General features: G+C 36.4%; 1 protein-coding gene across 2 annotated transcripts in view; it reads right to left on the bottom strand.

The window, feature by feature from the left end:
• The window catches only part of STX18 (syntaxin 18), a 68,061-nt gene that overhangs the window by 39,823 nt on the left and 5,024 nt on the right, over positions 1 to 23,214 (bottom strand). The window contains exon 1 of one of the 2 annotated variants that reach the window (XM_082050496.1): positions 6,537 to 6,654. The exons of the other annotated variant lie outside the window; for it this stretch is intronic. Coding sequence (XP_081906622.1) covers positions 6,537 to 6,554 — 18 coding nt within the window. The 5' untranslated portion in view covers positions 6,555 to 6,654. Of the gene's footprint in view, positions 1 to 6,536; positions 6,655 to 23,214 lie in introns of those variants that run through there. 2 annotated transcript variants of the gene reach the window in all.

Consider the following 23,214-nt stretch of genomic DNA (forward strand, 5'->3'; position numbering starts at 1 on the left):
TTATAAATACTGCCTATGGTTCAAAAATTTCCTCTAATTGATTTTTGTTACTCTCAGTTCAGATTTGAAGTATTTAGCCTCTAAAGTGCACTTTTGATCTGCACTTGGTTGTTTTGATTTTTTTATCAACTGTTTATTATACAAAGTGGAAAATCTGTTAGTAAATAACTCACTATCAGCCTAAGAGCCTCACATTTCATCTTACCATGCTTTCCTTAAAAATGATCCAGAGTTGGTATAAAATTTGGTCATGTCCATGATGAATAGATTATGTTTGGAACTTTGTGACACAATTGCAAACTATTCTTCATTCAAGACTCTTTTCTAATAAGAGTAAAGCAAAATGAAGACCGAAGAGCTCAAAAGCTGCAGTTCCCCACTGACCATAATAAAGACAGAAAGTACCGAGTATTATCACTAGATTTAGGTTTACTGGGGTGTTCTTTGGAGGTGGGGTTGCTGTATGTTTTTAAAATGTGTATGGTATATACAGCAAACTCCAACTGTATAGAAAAATTATTTTGAAGCCACTGAATATTTTTCTATAATGGTAATTATCCAAAAGAACACTCTATATTCTTAAAATAATTTTAATGCTTTGTATTTCAGTCATTTACAAATACAGGGGGAAAAAAAAAATCTCATTTAAAGGATAATTACTTATAAACACCAAATTTCAATTCGGAAGCAGAAAACTGCTATAAATGTAGAATTTAAGATAAAGACGTCTGTGTTAATTTTGTCACTGTTTTCTTAGGTCTTGTGGGAACACACTGGTTTGATACCTGAACATACAGAAACACACTTAAATATTCTGAAAATGGTCTGTAGAGGGTCAACCGGAATATGAGGAGACCTCCAGAAAAAATTAACAGTAGGCTTTCTAAAATATAACATCATGCTATATGTTTTTAGTAAGCAGTCTTCATTTACTCTGTGTGGCAGCAAATACTTTCAATTAAAAATAAATAAATAAATAAATAAAAGCAACATCTGATTTGAATAAAACTTACTATTTCCCTTTTTCTTGTTTGTTGTCCAACTCTAATCAGTACTTTCTTTAACGTTTATATTTTTACACAATCATCCAAAACCTCATTGACTAAAATATAAACCCCACAACAATTGTGGTGAGTGTTTTGATTGAGAGATGAAAGTAAATCGGTCAAAATACATATTTGCAATAATTGGCCTTTACCATTGCTGTTCAAAATGCTCCATTTACAGCCTTTCAGTAACTGTTCAACTTTGCTTGTAAAAGATATTTTTTCTTGTCCCTTGTTCTCACAGTCTGAACTCATTTAGTGCTATGTCTTCTTGACTCAAAGATGTTTTACAACATAAAAAGACTTCCAGCCTCATTTAACAGACTTACGGTAATATAATGTTACTCTGCCTGATCACGATTATGAAATGGAGAATCCAAGTTTTTGCAGTGTGATTCAGAGAGAGTTGCATGTGCGTCACTTGGGGACTAAACGATCCGCTTCAGAGGCCGCCGTCCCCAGCCGCTCTGTGCCGGGCCAGGGCCTCCCTCGCAGCCCCACGCTCCCTGCCAGCCCCTTCCATCCAGGTTCTACAGCTGTGGTGTATTCACACTAAATACACCTCTACACTGATGCAGCACAATCTGACACAGCGCTCAGCCTGTCTCAAGATCCTACTGCTCTGTCAAATACAATTCAGGGAGACAAGCATCACTTTGTTTCAGCGTTCAAGTATTTTTTTTGGATTTTCATCTTCAGTACAATAGTGTTCTTAGTGCAAAAATCATTATGTTTCAACACCTTCATTTGTATTACGCGGATGAAACACGGATGCTCTATTGTTTATGCCAAATAACAAGCTTTTCCCCCCCATTAAAAAGATTGGACTTGACAAAGGAAACGCCCTGCCAGAAATGAGAAGCTTATGATTTCATATCTAAAGAACACATATAGATCAAGCACAAAAGCAAATAAATAAATATACTGGAAAGAAGCTAATTCTGTACATGTTAAGATTTTTATCCAAATGTTTTATGGTATCAGCAGAAAAATTAAGACAAAGGGCCCTTTCTTTTCTCCCTCCTCATGTAACAAGAAAACTGAAGATGTGGATCATCTGCCCTAAAACCATAGGAACTCACTGGGCCACCTGGTCCCTTTAAGTCCTTACGTTGCTGATGCGGAATGACGCATTAATAGAGGCTATTCACATATTTGGTAAATGTAGACAAAGTTTCTCAATCGAGCACACAGATCTCTTCTCTGCCCCACTTCAGATGCACTGCTTTGCTGCATCTTTTGAGTGAGCTACTATTCCTGTTATAACACCTAGGAAGAAGAACCAACCAACCCTCAAAAAACCCTCCTCCATCCCTTGGGAAAATAACTCCTCTCCACTAGTCCTTATAACAGCAAAAATTTTGGTTAAACTGAGGTGAGGAAAACAACAGTATCCAAAAATAAAAGGACAATCCTTTTAATAACTCTTGAACCAGACATGAATACTGAGTCAATCTGAAATACAGTCTGCTAGTATTATCCTATTCCCTCCACCCTGCCCCTTTCTAAGAAACAAAAGTGTCTTATAAAACAGTAATTAAGGCAAACCATGACAGGTTCTCAACTCTACAGCAAGGGCTAGAAAACTATCCGAGCACAAGCTGGCCTATAAGTATCACTGAGAATGAAGGCACCTTACTTTGTCCCTGCTTGAGAATCTTCTGATGTGACTGAAGTCCAGCTGTAATGCCTGAGAAAAATCCCTCCCCTTAGAGTGCATCACTCTGACATATAAATTAACTACCAAATGACCTTTAGCTTTCCAAAGTAACCTGTAATGTGGCATGAAATAGCATCCCTGGATCCCTGCATCTGTTCACCACAAAATGCTATTCATGTTGGGTTTGACCTACCTAAGGATATTTGCCAACTGGTTTGGCCCATGAAAAAATAGTTCCCCCACTCCCACCATGGGAGAGAATAATTTTTACTTGAAAACATTCCAGTAGATTGTCACATAGAAATTTCTCCCAGGAAAGCATTTGCAGAATTTGACAGCAGTAATCTTTAGCTGTAATTAAAAGGGAAATCAATACTATTCTCTTGCACCTCAGTAATGCCGACAATTCAAAAGTGTATTTTTAATCACTGAAAGCAGAAACTACTGACAAGAATTCAAGTTGTGAAGTAAGACACTCTTCCTTTCTCACTTGTTCTCAGCCATGAATCTCAGTAAGATTTTTTTCTTTTAAATGTCCATTTCCTGTAATTTTAGAGTATAATTATTTTTATTTTTTTATGATACCTTTGGGGTATCATTACAAATATTTTTTAAGCATTTAAACTTAGAAAAATAAAATTAAGTAATAGCTTCTCTTAAGGAGAGAATGTCAGCCCTGCTCTGAATAAACAATCCCTTTTAAAAGCAATCTAGGGATTTATATCCCCTGTAACCATAGAAATTAATCTTGAGTTTAAACAAAATAGAGTAAAACATAATTTATTTAATGAAAATCAGAACACTGCTATTACAAATGAAAGTTAGGTTTCTGTTTTTTTAATTCAGACAGCTTTGTATGCAGTCAGAAGATTTTACTTGATGGGCTACTTCTTATAACTTAATCATACTCAACAAATTTGAACAAAGCATTCAGATTTCTGAGCATTTTAATTTTACATGAGATAGATATCAATCAGTAAAAAAAAAAGTTGAAGACTTTTCAGATTAAAGAAGCTAAGATTAAATGTAAGAAACATATTTAAATATAAGAGCAGTCATGAGAAACTGCTATGACATTATGATGCCATCAAGAAGACAGCACAAAAACTTTTATGAGTTTTTCATATAAAAAGTTTGGGAATAGCAGAGAAGAAGAAAAAAAAAGCACAAACTGGGAAACATTTTGATATGTCAGGATAGCTTAAAAAAAAATGATATGCTCAGAAAAAACAGTGTATCCTATAGCCTAAGAGTACTTAAAAAGTTGCACGAAACATTCCAGCATGCAGGCCCTCAAAAACAATGACAATGCATAAAGAACTTAAATATTGAATAATAATAAATATTAATAATACATTTTAATAATAATAAATACTAAATACTTATAGCCCCATTAAGTAAGAGCTAAAAGAGCATTAGTATTTGCTGTATTTTCAAAAAGCAAGGAAATTAACTTGGAGCTAACATGATACACTTCACAATGTAACATCAAAACATGAAATTATAGCCCCAAACCCAGAAAGTTTTTCACATCACAATAGACTGAAATAGTTTCATGTGGGAATACCCATAACAGCCACATAAATCTAACAGAAGTTGCAAAAAATTTACAAGTATACAGTACAAGGAATCTTTATCTGAAGAAATACAACCTAACAGATAATTCCTCTAATTCCTATATGGATTATGACAAACTATTATGCACACTTCTAGTTGTTACATTACCTGTATATAAAGCCTTCTTCTAAGCCTCTCTCAAATCATATCAACAGAAAATTATCAGGAAAAAAACAGCCTTATGTACAATTAGAAAGCTAAACTCTAAATCTTAAACCAAATTATTCTATGCATTATAAAAGGGAAGGGAAGGGAAGGGAAGGGAAGGGAAGGGAAGGGAAGGGAAGGGAAGGGAAGGGAAGGGAAGGGAAGGGAAGGGAAGGGAAGGGAAGGGAAGGGAAGGGAAGGGAAGGGAAGGGAAGGGAAGGGAAGGGAAGGGAAGGGAAGGGAAGGGAAGGGAAGGGAAGGGAAGGGAAGGGAAGGGAAGGGAAGGGAAGGGAAGGGAAGTTGTTTAAAAGCCCAAAGTTTCTGCAATGACAATAACTGTTCACAAGCCACAGTAACAACTCTGAAGTCCCCCAAAATTCCCTACATGGGGCAACTCAATGTGTAGCTTTGCAATTTGAAAACGAGCAAGCTGTTACAATACTTGCAGCTGAAAAGCATAGCGTTTACCATAATTTAAAACTTTATTCTAACTTTATTTTGTGTCTCACTGCCTGTGATAAAAAGATGAGTTTCCAGAATGGCATCACCCTTACCTCAACTGAGAGTCTTTTAAAGAAGGAAGTCAAGAGCTGAACATGAAAGTGCCATTACAAAGCACTGATTTCAAAGAGCAGGTTTTCATTGTCAATACATAAAATAACAACATTCTTTAGTCCAATGTATGACAGTTCTAGGATGCCCCATCAATCTAACCAGACTGCAATCTGCAGTGTCACTGGTTTACTCCAAATATTTTGTCTGTAGATCTAACTGTAAAACCTTATTTGAGCAAAACCTGAACCTGGCTCTTCATTCACAGACAGAAACTAAAGATTTACTCACAACAGCTTCAGTGTTTACCATTGAGAAAACAAAGGTAACGGAATGGCATGCGGACAGCATTTTAACATGGGCTCCTTCCAAACACACGTCTCGAACAGACAACATAGGCGACTTTTGCCAGCAAAGAAACTGCCTGTCTTGTAGAAAATGTAAATCATATGCTCCCATCACCCTTCCCTGACTCCCTCCTTCACACTCATGCACCCATCCAGAAAAAATTTCTATTTCTTCCAGCTGCATCCAAAGCCTGACAACACTGAACATACCATATGTTCCTCTTAACAGCACCTCAAACATAGATTTATGAAAACCTCTGTATTCAGCAATGTTCTGTAGCAGTAATGGCAAAAATATGTCAAAATCGCACACATTCAGGGCCTGGAGCACAGTGGCCCAAATTGATGCTTGCTCTTGCAAGGTCACTAGTATGAAGCAGCAGAAAAGAAACTTCAATGTGACTGAGGTGAGCTAAGCAACATAAAACACATGAATATGCATCATCTTAACTAATGATAACATGGTTCTGGTCTCCTTATCTTACTCCAGTCTGTACTGGAAAATGATACAGGAGACTCAGGCAAACTCAAGGTTCACACGGACATACAAATGGATTGTAATACAAAGGGGAAAGAACGGACTCAATGAAGTGAACTTTGCAAGGCCATACAAGACACGTGAAAATACAGCAATCCATTCCTGTCTCCTAGCTAACTCACCTGTTACTGTAACAGGCAACCTCTCCTTGCAATGTGTTACTCAATTCAGAAAGCATTAGGTCTATCTCTACAAAGCCTCAAACTCTCAGGAACCCACAAGTAACATAGTAGGTAGCTTTTTGATGGTATGCATTGACAGAAAAGAAAATACACAGTGTGCAAATAGGGAGAGAACACATAAACAAGTCAAAAAAACTAAGGCAAAAACTTAACACAGACACACAAGGTGAGGAAAGAAAAGGGTTGGCTGAAACAAAAGGAAACTGTGTCTGTGCTGAGACACACCACCACCGTGTACTGCCACATCGGGTCTGAGGTTCAATGCCAAGGGCCTCCAAAAAGACAGGGGTGTAAACCATGGAGTTATCTTCATGGTTGCTCAGGAAAGCAACAGTCTCCATTCTGAAATCACTGAGTGACTGTAAGTACAACTGAGCACCCAGGCAGCTGTGAGACAATTTTGGGAAGCAAGATGGTGAAACACACACTGATACATCTTATACTCACTGACAGATTTATGTCCATGAGCACCTTCTGTATTTCCGTTATCTAACACCTAAGTACACCAAGATAAGAACATGTTAGCTTCCAGTCAGAGGAAAGGGATCGTGCTTATAGATGAAGCCATAAAAGTTACTAAGAAGCTCTGTGTTCAGATTCAGTGTCCATCAAGCAGTTCCATTGTGTCTCACCAACCTGTACACAGTGAAAAAAATCAATGTTACCCCTGTGCCTTTTGCCGTAAGAACCAGATTGCCATCATATGGCTGAAGTAGCTAAATGCTACTGCATTGCAGGGGGGGACGGTGAGGAGAATAACAAAAACAACTGGATAGAAAAATATTTGTGTTCCAGCAGATATAAAAAGCTAGAAATAGAAGTATCTATTGTAAGAAGGATACTGGATCGTATACAATTTTAACTCAAGGTTAGAGGAAAATGCTACTGCAATTTGCCACACCAGTGTTTTACAGGTGTGGTATGAATTCTGTGAACAGTTTCTCGTGTCAAGGACGGAGGTGATACTACGTTTTCCAGTTTTGAACTGGGTTACAAACACCTGATTTACCGATGCCATGCCACTGCTCCACAGTTCAGCTCTGCACTGCAGATGAGTCAGTATTACTGAAATACATTTCATCAGTATTTCAGTATTCTGCCCATGCACAGGCACGACGTACTTAGGAAGAGAGAAAGGCAAACACGACATTCCTCCCCACTGGGGAGCTATCTCACTAGCAACTTTAACATGAAAATTTTAAGGCTATGAATGGGAATTAAACCATGAAAGCTTAATAAAGGGAAGAGAATTTATCATTAGGAGACTGGTCAAGATTATGTGGTAAACGTCAAGCAAGTATCGACTGTATCAGTAGATAGAACAGGAGCTGGTAAAGCTCACTGTGGCACAGAGGTGAAAAAATAAGAGCAACAACAAAAAGTGAAGGAAGGGAAGGACTGAGGATGGAAGAGAAAATAAAAATGGCTGCAGAACACCATGGTCCAGTAAAGAATGAAAAAACCCAAACTATCTTAAGATACAACCTGGCTAATGCAATAACTATATTTTCAGTGCAAATGTGAGACAGATGCCAGAAACACAAGAGCTGGAATATACTTGGGAAGAATGGGGTCCACGTTAAGGGTAGTAAAACATAAAAAAACACGTAATGGGGGAAGAAACAAACCCCTCAAACCAATAATTAAATCTATTAAGATGTAACATATTCTCCTTGAAAGTGTTTGAAATAGCCTAAACAAAACACTGTATGCTATATATAAGCTAGCAAAGAGAGGGCTAATGTGACCTCATGTTTTTAATAGTATGCTTTTACTCCTCAGCACATCAGCATTAGAAGCAGAGCATCCCAAAACTATCAATTTTCCCCACAGAAACACACAACAATTTCAAGTGCCTGCAGCTATAATATTATACCAATGAAAAAGCGCATTGTTAAATGCACTAAATAGCTGCATAACTGCATGGCAGCAGCACAGATACTCAAAGTCGTGATATCTAAACCAGTTTGAAGGTATTTTTCATTTTTTTTTGTTCAGAATGTTCTTCAGTCCCCTTCATAATGATTCAAATAATGTTTCCGCAACAAGCAGCTCAAGTGTCTGTCTGACATCGCTACAGCATCAATAAGCATGGAAAAGACAAATAAGAATGACTAGTGATAGAAAAACTGAGAAGGGAAACAAACACCCTCCATCTAAATAGAAGATTTTACTGATGTAAATTTGTTTAGTTATATCTAGCTGCACTGTATCAAATCAGCTGAACTGTGATTCTTTCTGAAGTTTAAGTAACTCAACATAATTTTTCTTTTATTTAAACTGATTTGAGGAATTTGCACTTCAGAAAATAAAAAAGCATAGCTTTAATGACTACATTCCTCTTTTTTTATTGGCTAATTAGTAGCCACTATTAATACTAATGAACGATATGGAGTCAAGAAAATGAAGAAGTCCAAAAAGCAAGAGCTAGACAAGAGAGGAGAAAAAAGACAAAAGGAAAAATAAATTACATAGATTAAAGCTTCACATAGACTGCTCTTTTCCTTTTCATTTCTTAGTCTTATAAGACAAATTAGAAAGCAACAAAAAGAATAGACCTGCCTTCTGCTGCAGAAAGAAAGTAAAACAACTAACCAGATATTTTTGGACTACCAGTTTATCCTTCCTGCAGTTAAAGTATTCTTACCATTTAAATAAACAAGCAACTATTAATTCTGTAATATGTGCTGGTAGAAAAATCAGGAAACAAACACAGTAACAAACAAATCAATTGGAGTGCAAACAAATAGGAAACACCAACAATAAGAAAACAGTGACACTAAAATTGTGTGAGAGAGATTTCAACAGAGAGCTATGGCAAAAAACAACACACAGAGCCAGAAGCACAAGCACGCATCATCAAGAAAGTAAAAGTTGGAAGTTATAAATGAGGGCAAAAGAAAGCTGCTCCTCTGAAATGAGTGAAACTGGAGAAAACGGGCTGACTCCTGAAGACACACTATTTTTTTCCAAAGTCAAGTTCAGGGACTACAATACAGTCAATAATACCTTTATATTTAAAAATGATCCTACAAGGAAATTAAACGCACTCAGTCGAACAGAGGCAGTTAAAAGCTGCCGTGCTCTCTGCCCGCTTCAGACTGTGCGCTCCGGGGCAGAGGACATACGAGCAATTGTAAGAGCTCACTTAAGTAATCTGGTTTGAAAATAGTCAAAAAAAAAAAAAAACCACTGAAGCACAAGGGACAAATACCTTCATTTTAAAATAATTCCCTTTCCATTAAACTGAAAAAGAAGTTGTTTTTTAAAAATTAATAGTACTGCTTTTCTCTTACATTACAAATATAAAGTGCATGCAATGCACGTGACAGAGTTAGTTGAATTTGACTCACTGATATTCGGTAGTTTCTTGTAGTCACAAAACAAACAAGGTGGAACTGTATCAACCAACCCTCACTTGGAACAAACAGAGAGTTGATAAGGTCATGAAAAATCTTGAGAGAGATATGAAACAGTCATTTTTCCATTTTTACTGTAACACAGTTGTTGTCTGTTGTAGCAGGCACTGCTCTCTTAATGATTAGTGTTAGTAGCCTTAGCATTTTGCATGAGAGGAGGAGTGTCACTACACCTTGGAATTAAAATTATTTAGAGCAGACTAAACACAGTGTAAAAACTAGACTTCTCATTTTGGGTAACCTACAGACTAAAGGCATCGCCTCAGTTTACTCTCAGAACATACCCATTTTAGCTGTTGGTCTAAAACGCTTTCATTTCTGAAATGCTGTGCAGCACTGAAGCCCTATAATATGAAATGGAGCACAAGTAACAGATTCAGCATCCTGGATGTAGTAGCCTTTTCCTAACTCCTATGATGCCATAACACAATTTCATTACATCAATTAAAAATTCAGAAACTTACATCAACCATCCTTACTTTCAATTACAAAGCCTGGTGCTATGTTGAATGGCAGCATAAACTTTACCACAATTTCCAGGTGAATTGGTTATTTCTTACGGCTATTACGTTAAAGAGAAAAAAGAGTGTTAGGGGGCTTACTGGAAGAGCTCACTGGTTGTAGACAGCGTATGGTCCTATTTCTGCGATAGACCTACTGACACAAATGTGATTGTACAACGGATTATGACATTCACCATTAGCAAGAGCTGAAAGGTCGTCTTAGCTCCTGATATGGAGTTAAGGAAGGGAGGAAACAACAAGTTCTCAGTGTTTTTGTAAATAGGATTTTGATGAGGGACTGAAATTGAAGACTGGATTTCCTGACTTCTGAGTGCATGACAGTCCTTTTTTGAAAGAAAAAAAAAAGCCACGCTGATGTGACCAAAACCTACCACATTTCCTCATCATATATTATTACTAATTTTGCTTTAAAATTACGATTACGAAAATAATTTGGTACATTTCCGTATTACCTTTTCAGAATACTACCATTCATCCAGAACACTACTATACACTACAAAACAAATCAGAAGACAAGTATTAGAGGACTCTTCCCATGCTTATAAAACATAGAGACAAAATACATTCAGAAAAATCAAAGCAATCTCTTGGGCCTCTCAGCGTTAGAGTTATGCAACATTCCATTGGATCATTTTTTTTCTCAAGTGTTACAAGGAAAACCAATTATACATCAAAAGATTCCTGCTTGTCACATCAAATTTACGACTCATTGGAACAGTATGACTTACTCGCTAAATACATGTTGACTTGGAAGTCATAATGAACCGCATTCTTAACTAATTACAGCAACTGCTAAAAAATACTGATTACTATAAAGAATCAGTACGTTAAACTAAACGCACCAATTACCACAGCCTTCACTTGCCAAAAGATGCCAGTATGGCACAATTAGAAGTCAAAAATACAGTGTTTATTCTGTCCTTAACCATTGCTCCTCCACTGCTATTCAAGAGACAGGAAACACACTATTGTAACAATGTAAGTCTTACACCCTACAAACCACACACATCTTTATCACAAAGAACACTTTTCAAGTGAAGGTTGCACACGAACCATCATCTAAGGAATGAGAACATCATGTTGGCAATGTTATTTTGTCAGAAGGTGAATGCAGCACAGGATACTTCTCAACAAGATGTATATTATGTGGTTTGTTTCATTTGTGGAATAACATCAAAAGATGCCTGGGCTTCAACTTGGCAGTCACAGGGATAACCTGTACTAGCTGCTACTACCTGTAGCTGTGTAAGTATTCTTTAACAATGTCTCTATGGCTGAATGGATAGTCTGTTTGCTCTAACTGAAATAAATTAACACAATAGTAAAAAATCTATTTTCAGCACAGTTCCTAGTGTGTGTCAACTCCTGGCAATATTGTAGTCAGGTTGGTTTGGGGTTCCTCTTTCTAAAAGAGCAAATCTGAACATCTGGTTAACCCACTTTCCTTACATTTAAAATTACTTATCCAGTAAACTCTTAGGACTTGATGTCATTTTATTGACTTCACTGGGATAAAAATGTAGTCATAAACACTAGGTCAAAAAATAAAACCTTCGTGATCTAGCAACTAGGGAGCAAAAGTAAATCCTTTAAAAACTATCAAATGAAGCTAAAAATAAAATTAGATAAAAATTCAAGTTTTAGACTGTGGTCAATTGAGGTCTAGACAAAACCCTGTGTTTGTTCACTGCCTAGTCTCCAGTCTGCTCCAAGTTTGAAAAGGTAATTGAACTCAGTCTATAATTACAGGATTAGATACAGATGGGCCCTGTACATTTCAGGGAGGAAAGAACTGTTTTGATTCATTTTATGATTGGCTGTAAGGTCAAACTTTTCAAAATGTACTTTCATCTGTTAAATGGTTTCTCAAAGTCCCAGGGGGACATCTTCAATAACTGATGTTTTAAGCAATTTGAGTCTATCAGATCGAGTCTTTGAATGTAATACACTGTCCATTTTCTAGAATTATAAATGTGCATGTAGGTTAATTGCTACAACTCTTACATGTTTTCAAAACTACACTTTTCTGAAAAATTGCAATTTTTACCCAACAATAGTTATGCATAGATATTTGTAGAATTTTTTTACTTTAGCACACAGAATATCTTTGGAAATACAAATAAATATCACAAGTTAGAAATGTTCTTACTTGTAATTTCTTCCAATTTGCCAGAAGTTTCTGAGAATGCTCTTTTAGGACCCAATTCAACAATGTATGACTAGTCCAAACGAATTCAGTTCACTGCTTACAAACCACAAAGGTGAAGAACATACCTTTATAAAAAACCTCCAAAAGCGCTCGAGAAGACTTTGTTTTTAGCACTCTCCTATTTGAGCCTTCATCGTCACTCTCATTCACAAGATAAAATGTGGAACAATGAGCATTAACCTTTCAATCTGCCAAGAACTTTTTGCAAAATATTTTCTTCAATTAAATCAACCATAACTCTGTAGTCTGTTTCAGTACAGCCATGTTCTAATCTTTCATCTTTAAATGTCTTGCTTAGATACAAGTTTAAATGCTCCACAAAGGAGCTCCACTAGCTCTGCTGTCAGTTTGGGACTCTCAGAGCTACCCTAATAGCAATTTAAAGCAGAAAACGCACCATGCAATCAGAAGGCAAGGTAACAGTTCGATTCATTTTAAAAGAGGTAGGAAACTTAATTCCAAACAACTTACTATTCAATAGTTTCAGTTTATTTGCATTACAACAACCTTCTTGCTTATAAAATTCCAAGAAGGTGGTATTTTTTGCTACAACATACATTTGTGTTTAATCAACAACAATATCTCACTGGCAACAGCCTCAGTCAAACAGTTATCTTTGTAGGATCAGACACCTACAGAGTTGTTCTGCCAGAGATTTAGTATTTAAGCACCTGTAATACGGAATAATAGGAAATATGTTAATATATCATATATGTTAATATATCCTACTTCTGTCTCCAGGTGTGCTAATGAAAGAGGCTTAAGAGCATAGCAAGTTATCTCATGTAATTTCTATGATTAACGTTTTCTTCATATTATTTCAAAGTCCTCCACATAAGGGACAAAACCTGAAGTCAGAACCAACCGCTACAAAGCCCCAGCAGAAAAGACACATGAAAATAACAGAGTTATTTGTGTGTCTGCTCAGAGAGAAGATTGCGCCCATCATCATCAGGCTGTGCAGAATTCCCACAACTTACATGTCTCACTGAAAGAAGAAACTTCTTCCCCTGTATTTTAAAAACTGATTGATACAAATCAGTTTATTCAAAACAGTTCTATCCATAAAATGCCTGCAAACAAACGATGGGTTTCTATAATAGTAGCTCTTTTTTAAACGTGAAGGCATCAGTAAAAACCACATATAAACAAACAAAAAAAGTCTTTGAAGTAAAGTTCTGATTCTTATTAGTGTCAAAAACAAGCACGCAAATTGGCTCAGAAGATGAAATCCGTGTAATATTTGCATTATCCTCCTTCCCCCATCTCTAATGGATGCTTTTCAATGTATTTCTTTAAAGCTGGAATAATAGTCATACCGGAATTTTCATAGGGTACATACACTTATTTTAATAAAATAAGTCTCAAACTTTGTCATATAGAGAAGGCTTCTTTCCACTCATTGTAAACAACAACAACAAAATCCTACAAAAAATGTACATGCCTTATTCCCTACAAAATAAAATTATGATAAGTATTTCAAGTGTATTGTATGAACCCACAAACCACTCCTGAAACTTCTGTAATTTTTCAGACAATAAATTCTGAAGCCATGGTAAATAAACAGCCAGACCACAGCACCTTGTATTCTCTCTGCCACAACACAGAAGAAAATAAATATAAGAAGTTACATTTTAGACTAACTAATTAACTCTTTCATATTTTTTCTTCTCCTTCACATTTTGATTACCTCACAGATGTATTTTCCTATATTTGCTGTATACTCCAATACATCATATTCAAAACCATATGAAATATACGAAACAGTATTTGAGCTCTCGTAAGTATTGGCCATCTATACTTCGATGTATTCCACAATGAGCTAAAAATCTTAGAAACTGGAAACATAATCATTAAGAGAAATAAAGTATATTCTTACAATAAGGTAGTCTCGCTCACATTATAGTGTATCATTCTGTCTTTACACAATTCTTTAAAAAAAGAAAGACGATATCCAATTCATACACATGAAACTGATTTGGTATGAAAACTACAGAAATGTACTATTTTTTAATCCATTAATATTTCACACTGGTGAATGCTCCTTTATTATTTAAATTAATAAATCATTTAACTTTCTACATACAGGAAAAAAAAATAATCATAAAAAAGAGGCTACTTATTTGCAGTAAGTTACTTCTGTAGCAGATAACTAGATTAAGCACCCTGTTAACTCTAATATAGTTATTTTATCTCTAGAAATACTTTAACATGATGTTTCCTGTAAGTTCATTTATTATTAAAAACGAAGACAGAACATTCATACAATTTGCATAGTTTAATGTCGGACTGATCAGAATCACAGGTCACTGGAGCAGTAGTCTGAGATTTGGGAAACCAGTACCCAGTTCTTTGCTTTGGTACGAACCAGTGTCCCACGTGTAAAAAGGAATTCCTGAGCCATCCCCAAGCATTAACTCCTGCATTACTTGGTGACTATTGTATGTATTTTGCAATATGTGCACTTGACTTTGAGATTTCAAAGGACGCAGAATCCACCAAATGAAGGGTTCCCTCAACTGCACTACAAATAACATACACTTTTTTCACCACTGTATCTTATTTTTGCCTTTTCACGGGAGACTTCTCATGATCATGTCTCCTAACAAAATAGGATGAGCAAATTTCTCACCACAAAGTAGATTTTTCAGACTTCAGATCATTCTTGTATCTCCCTTCTGTAAAAACCAAAACAAAACAACCTCCTATCACCACCACCACCGTATTTCTGAAAAAGACTGACATCAGTACTGGACACAACATTTCGTCTATACTCTCTATATACTGCTATACTCTTCTCCTTTAATTGATATTTCCCTCCATGTTTCACTAAACTTACATCTTTTAAAAACTTACATTTCCTTATTTTGGTATTGACTCCATGTGCCGTACGGACTAGGAGCCAAAGAGACCAAATTATGCCCTGCCATATCCACAACGGAATCGACAAATGCCCTGCTTACACATGCAAAGGTAATATCACGCCCAAGAATCTTTGCACACGTCATAATTTTTCTACATCGTTGAATGACCCATGCCTCAATTTAAGCCTACATAAAGAAACCCTTTCCCTTGAATATCACAGCAGAAATTACATTATACATCACACTGCCCACCTGAATCGGCCCTAAATAAATAATATATAACAAAGACAACTGAAGAAAGGAGAATTTTAAATTAATAAAAAATTTGTAGCTGTCACTTGAAAATGGGTATGAAACAAGGTTGTGAAAGAATATCCCAAGAACATGCACATCTGTTTAATATTACAAGCCAACGGTCAACATCCTAAGTGAAGTTTTAATTTAATATTTTTTCTTTCTTGATGTTTTACCTTTAGTCAATGCCTTGTGAGAGTATCAGCTTTCTATAAGAAACTGTTAAATATAAAGAAATGTTATTGTAGCATGTTTATAAAATCATAGTTCGAGAACCTTTTATTTTTCTAAAGCCTGACCACAACTTAATTATCTGCAGGACATTCCAAGCTCACAATTGCAAGCTCCAGTTCCCAAGCAATTTTAAGCAATATCTACTGTACAGGACATGCAAATACCACAACATGGTAGTGTTTCCAAAAGTCTGCATTAGAGCCTTTAGACATGGGTTTTATTTTCAATAAATATTTGCTTCCCTACTAATCAGTAAATGGTTTTCATCACCATTACATGTTTGTCTTTCACATGTTCAGTTTGTTATCACCATTTATTTTTAACAAAACTGAACTAGTTATAAAAAAGACAGATATAATGCATAACATGCCTTATGTTATACATAAAGTATCACGAGACTACAGAGAATCTTCCTCTGCAGTTCATACAATGTTTTGCTTCTTTTCCAGGAAAGAGCAAGAGTAAAAACAAGGAGAAAAACCCCAAACCTTCTAATGTTTGAAAATGAGATGATTAGCTTGGCCAAAAACTCTCAAAGGGAAGCTGGAATTTCTTTAAGAAATCTCAAAATGCCTGGGAATGCAATTTTTTCTGCTTTGCAAGAACATGCCTGAAAATGGGCAAGAAAAAAAAAAATCACATAATGTAATTACATCTGTATTTTACACAGGTCAATCTGAAAACCAGCAGATGATACAACATTGCTAGAAACATTCAGAATTCCAAAAGTATGCTTTTTCTCCTCAAAATACCGATGCTCTGTAGAACACCTTGGTTTTAACACATTGCTTACAAACCCCCTGGTCTTCCTGCCCCTTTAATCAACTGTCCCCTCCTCTGTGGACTGAGGACAGAGCCCCCCAGAGCCAGGAGTCCCCCCACAGACCCCCGCTCCCTTCTCACCAACCTGCCAGGCCTTGGGTGTATGTTTTGTCCCAGAAACCCCCCAAAGTCCTGCAGCAGGATCATTTCTGGTCTTCTAAAGAAAAATATCTATGCATCTCACCTGTACTGAACATGTGAGGACTTAGTTTCTTCTCCATTAAAAACAAATAAACAAACCAAACCAAAATCTGTGAACAACCATATCAGAATTGTAATTAGAATATTCTAGTACACTTACTGGAAATTCATTTTTTAATGAGTCACCAAGACTCCTTCTCAACTGCAACCATAACATTGAACAGCTGCTGGATGTCCCAGAGAACCCCTGCTGACACTCACTCCAAACCCACTTCACACTTGCTGTTCGGCTGAGACGAGGAGAGGTGGGAAACACCAGTCAGTTGCATCTTGTACCACAGAAATAAAATACTCATTTTAAATCACTGATATTTCATTCCATCCACATTCAAAACCATTTAAAAGTCAAACAAAAAAGGAAATACCCAATGGGAAACACCAAGCAATCTATTAATAGTGGAAAAGCAACACTGAAAGGAAGCTGGATTATATTTGACTGTATCTGGCTTTTGTCTTGTTTGTTTGTTTTTCTAACACTGGACAATACCTATGGAAATAGATTTAAATTTGAGCAGATGCAGTACATCTGCTTTTTTACTGCTCCCACCCTTCCCTCTAAAAGGGAAGGCAGCATCAGAATGAAAGTGTAAAAAGGGACAACAAACACCTTGAGGCTGATACCTGATCACTATAAAACGTCATTTTTTGGCAGACAGAAAGCTTTAACACACCACCCTGAAGTCAGGAAACTTACATTTCCAATGCAGTTTCCATCGTTTAAAATTCAATGCAATTACATCACACTGTAATATTTTCAACATTAAAGAACATTTTCCCAAAATTGCTGGAAATTATTCATACCTCCAATTTTCACCCTGTAATTGCTTTCACTGCTGAAGCTATCATACCAGATTTTAATATTTGCCAGTCTGAAAAACATTTTCAAGCATAGTGGTCGGAAGTTTCAAAGACAGGGCATATAATTACATAATCTTTCGCCGAAAATTTATACCCTCTTGTCTATGGTAGAATACACAAAAATGTAATGCACTCATTACCAAAAAATCATAAGGAATTGGCTCAGCATTACAGCAATAACTAATTGATGACCAAAGCCAGCATAAACTAGCAAAACAAGCATCACTACTACTCCTTGGAAGTAATGATTTGTTACTGGTTTTTGTAAGAAGTTGCAAAATCTTTGTTTTGAAATAGCTGAGATTAAGAGAGTTCAAACTTTTTCTTTGCTGATCACACATGTGAAGCATAGTTAGCATCCTAAAGTACAGTACCTCCCCATTTTGTTAATATTTCAATACACCTCAGAGTTCGAAGCAATTAGCACTGTAATTGTCACAGAGAAGAAAATTCCTTAGTAGAAGTCTAGATTCAACAGACTCTTAACAAAAGCAGTACTTTTCAAATGTCCGAGATAGAAGGAACACCTCTCTCTACCTAACTCAACAAGCATTTCTGCAGACTGAAAATGAGAACGGCGGGAAGCCAGGAAGAGTCATGGGTAAGTTCTTCTGTGGGCTACTATCCACAAAATTCATCCCATTTTTTGAACAGAGGATGAAGGGAATCAGAATCTTGAAGTTACTGACTTCCAGAGCCATTAGCTTTATTTTAGACTCACTGCTAATATCTGGAAAAATAAATCCCAACAGTTAAATTTCTCATGAATCACACCAATATTCTTTTGGGCCTGCCTATTTATAAGTTCATTTCTGTCCCAAACAAGATATTATAGCTAAAAAATAAAAATACAGAGCCCAAAGCTTCTAGTTATGACAGTGTATAAAAATACTCAAAATAATGAGCTGTTCTTGCTCCAAAATCTTTGATAAAAAACTCAGAGAAACAGCAAAAAACATAACTGCATCAATTACATTCACTAACGTGTAAGTATTAAGTTTCATTCTTGCTCTTCCTTCTGCCATTTCCGTTCCTTTCAGCCCAATCAAGATGTATTCCACCATAACCTCCACATAATTTCCTGGTATTCATTCTTTTCTTTTCTTTTGTACCCATATTTGCACCTCATGTTAGGCCGTCTGTTCTCCAGCCTACACCATTCTATTTTCTTTCAGCTAAGCTGGATTGCCTTCTGTTGCCTTTTTCTTCCATTGTGTCTTTCCAGCTTTTCAGATGCCCCAGGACACACTGCCCTGCCCCTGGCCAGCCTTTCTCCTTCAGACCTCTTGCTAATGTTACCTATGTTTGAGAAAAGAAGGAGGCTACATATGATAAATCTCAGCTTACTTCCATAGGCACTACTTCCATAGGCACTACTTCCATAAATTTTACCCTTATTTGTGGCAAGATGACAAATCAAGAACTCAGAGGAGGTATCAGTTAAATGGACAACCGCGGGCGGAAAAAGGTTTGTAGTGACCAGCCGCATGGTGTAATGATTCCTCCAACAACAGTAAGTCAGGAAAGAACCTCCCACAACCAACATGGGAGGAGGTGAGGTGAAGGTGAAGACAATGTCCTCAGCTGCAGCCGGAGATACTTTTGGACTCCTCAGCACCATATGAGGTCCAGTGAGGTCCAGTTAGTCAAAACAAAACTAACATGCAACTAAGGAAAGTTGCCTCCCATGCCAACTTCCAATCCCACTGTTCAGTTATATCAAAAAAAAATTCCCATGAAGTTCAGAATGTACTCAGAAACAAACAAACAAAGCAGGGGGGGACAGTGACAGACATCTGCACACGCATTTCCCAAAATATAAGAGTTTATAATTCTTTCCCAAGGCCAACCTACACCCTCACCACCGTTACTAAACTGACTTTTGCTAAAACCAGAATCATCACATGGGGAACATTAGTGATTTGGCATTTAATCCTATTGCATCAAACAATGTCAGCATTTCATCCAAAAAATATTTTTAAAATTTTTTAAAAAAACCTTTCCTCTGCTATTTCCTTAACCAGCTTTTTATGTGTTTCTCCTCTACTAATTAAAACTATCAGCTTCTTCCCCTTCCATCTCCCAGGCTAAATTTCTTCTCTAACAAGGATGAAGGAAATGAGAGGTAAAACCAATAAATGCTCATAATAAAAACCTAACATTAACCATAATTTGCAAATGGGAAGATATAAATCTGAAATATTAGAAAGCAGTACACTGTAACTCTCCATTTGAAAAAGTGTAATTCAGAATCATACTTTCCTGCCTAAAAAAAGGGAGAGGAAAACCCATGTGTGCGTAAATGAGTATAAAATGCAGCATGATCAGTGAACTCTGAGGAAAAAAGTGACTGTTCATAACTGTGCAAGGGAGAAGTCAGAATTAATTCTAATGACCTCAGCTATGGGTCCAATTTATTAGAATTTACCTCTCATTAAAAGTTAAGAAGTGAACTGAAATATCACTTGCTGTCCAAAATTTGGCACAGTCATTAATTTCTAATAAAGCCCATAATTGGCTATACCATAAGCAGTATATATTTCCTTTGTATCCAAATACTCTCTCATGGGAGTCATTCTCATGGAATAATTAGAGTCAACATGATCACATAAACTAACCTTAGTAAATCAGGTTAGAAATTTTTTTGAGTATAAAACCAAAACAATTAAAGCACGGCATTTTAAGCATTTTTGGCCCTCTTCCTCATAGCACTGGTCAGTATCAGCCATTCAGCCTCAGAGAAGCCGTTCACTACGTGACCATGCAGTCTGTGATGCACTATCCGTGCTCTGCCAGGGACTTTAATGGGACCACTCTCAGATATGGAAGTTTTCAGGATTAAGACCCATTCAGTTCTACTCTAAATCTGGCAAATACATGTCCCACCCTACAAAAAGTTAATATAGAAAGCTGGTTATTTCATTATTTTTGATACTTCTCAGCCTTTTAAAAGGCTTAGATGTAATTTGATACATACTGCAGACACCAACCTGAACTTGACTCAGAACTAGCAGCATAATAATTGTCATATTTCATTAAAATGTTTAATACGTGGCATTTTTATTTTCATATACTTTTTACTTTTAGGACAGAGATGGTGTTACTCCCTACATCAGCAGATTGGTACCTGCTGACCACGGAAGCTATTATACATCCAAAAGCAGGCAGGAAAAGCCTGTGGACCACCCAGTCTGCAAGCCAAATATTTTTTCTTATGATACTAAAATGCAATTAAGCACAAGGAAACTTTGTTTGAAATCTAGATCTATTTATCCCCTAACCCACTGAGGGTGCAGATTTGTCTTTCACTATTAGTACTATGTACTGGCTACTGATTATGTACTGTAACCAGATCCATGACACAATTTCAGTCGCTGAATTTTATTCTTGGTACCTCTTCAAACAATCCTGAACAGTCTGAATGGGATCAGAAAGTCTGTATGTTTAAGAACACTCACTTTTAATTGTGCTATGTCAACACTTCCGCTATTCAAGGTGGTCCTATATGGTCAATCTGGGCAACCAGCTGCTCGTTTGGGCATTCCCGTGCTTTTTTAGGCTTTATTAATGCAGTGACAGTGGCAAAGATTAAGCCATTGTAAGCACCATATAGAAATACCCCACCCCTTTTTTCTTCTATGAGAACACTCTGAATACCAAAGTGTGCAAAGATGCACAGGAAGATCCCATGTTTGGGACCAAGGATAAAACATCAGCTTCCCATCTCTTCTAATAGCAATGCTGCATTCAAACAATGAGACATGTTAGACTTACGCAAGTATCCATGAAAAGGCTGTTTCACTCAGAGTATAAAAAATTAACGAACAGCCAAAACCAAAACAAACAAAAGAAAACACAAAAAAAGAACCCAACCCAAACCAAAACCAACCAACCCAACGAAACCCACCACAAACTAAACAAGCCACCACTAATCTATGTGTAGCCAGAGCAGTACACTATGAAAGTCAGGTGGTCTTGTAACTAAAAGGTTATCTCAAAATTTATATTCAATGCCATTTGCTCTGGCTTTCACAAGAACTAGCTTTGGAGGCAACTTTTATGTGGGGATTTTTTCCTCCTCATTACATATTTGTACAGAGCAGCCGAACATACTCTTGATGTGAATACTGATCTATCGCACGAATTTTTTTGAAGAATCAGTTAATCATCCTGCAGAATCCATACACAGAAGTTATATGAGTGACAGATGTTGTAGCCTCACGAATCTGGCATCCTTATGCGTTCAACAGCTTCAAACAGACATTTGATAATTCTGAAATTTTGCATTTAAAGACTTAGAAACATTTAATCTTTCAAATTTTCCATTCTCAAGGATATGTTTTCAGATATGTCTGGTATAGCTTTTGAAGAATTCATGGTCCAGCATTTATTTTTAGCTTTCTGCAAAAACCTTAAAGAAGAGAATCTCCCTAGCAAAACACAAAATTTCATTCGTGGCTGCAATCAAGCCCACCATGAAATTCTGCCTGACCATTAATTTATTTTTATTTCTGTTAATACACTGTATCAGCTCTGATTCCATTTCTCCAACACATATCAAACAGTCAAAAAGTTCTCATTCTGTCCATATTTTCAAACAACTAAGAAAAAAGCTTATCTGATAGATATTTCCAAGAGCTCATATTTGCCATGAACAAAAGTAACACAAAAGGCTTAAATAGTGACATTTCCTAAGAGTGTCCTGAAACAGAAGTGCCAAACACCTTCCAAAATTGACAATCTTTCAAAACTTTCCAAACTGCAGGCTTAAGGCCATGCTAAAGCTGTGAATAAGTGTCACATAAAGTTGGCCTGTGCTATATCTTAACTGCTTAGGTTTGTTTCTTAGCACTTCATTCAAACCCATTCTTTAAATTTCAATGCTTTTGCTGTAATCCTTAAAATTCTCCCATCACTTAGCACATTAACTCAGCTTAACCTCAAATCTGATACCATACCAAGGAACTACATAAGCCTGTAAAAGTATGATTAAATGCAAACTTTTAATATCCTAGCATATTAAATTTTAAATAGCCCATCACTGTAAAAGTATGAGGACAAAAAAAAAAAAAATTGAACAAACAAACAAACCCAAACTGCTGCTTTTGTTTTTAGTTCACCAAAAAGCACTAATATACACATAATGAATTCTTAGTCTCCTATAAATTGAAAGCAATGGGAAAATCTGTCACTGTTATCGTAGCTTTCTTGTAAGGAATCCCTCAGCAATCATTTCTTACCTGTTTCTAGTCAATATGTAACTGGTGAAAATGTGGAGAGACACAAGAAACATTCACCATTAGCATTAGTTACCTTTCATTACATATCAGGCAATCCAATGGTTGTACAATACAGCTGACAGATTAAAAAAACCATACAAACAAAAATCAAAACAAAACAAACAAAAAAATCCCAAACCAAAACGAACAAATGAAACAAACAAACAAAAAAACCCACAACCAAACCAAATAAACAATGGATCAATGCTGGGGCAAAGAAAACCCTTTCAAAAGTTCATGGCCATAACAGTCACCTTTGATTTAGAAGAGCATCCATAGGCAAATGGATCAGTTTTGTCACAGTTTAACAATATCACCAAGAACAGCAGCCTCTGCAACTAACATTACGCTGGTTTTAGATAACCTCGGAATATCCTTGTGTTACCCACTTAGTCTCAAACACAAAAACCTTCAGCAGCTC

This window comes from Streptopelia decaocto (assembly GCF_964273445.1).
Source record: "Streptopelia decaocto genome assembly, chromosome: 4".
Lineage (NCBI taxonomy): Eukaryota > Metazoa > Chordata > Aves > Columbiformes > Columbidae > Streptopelia > Streptopelia decaocto.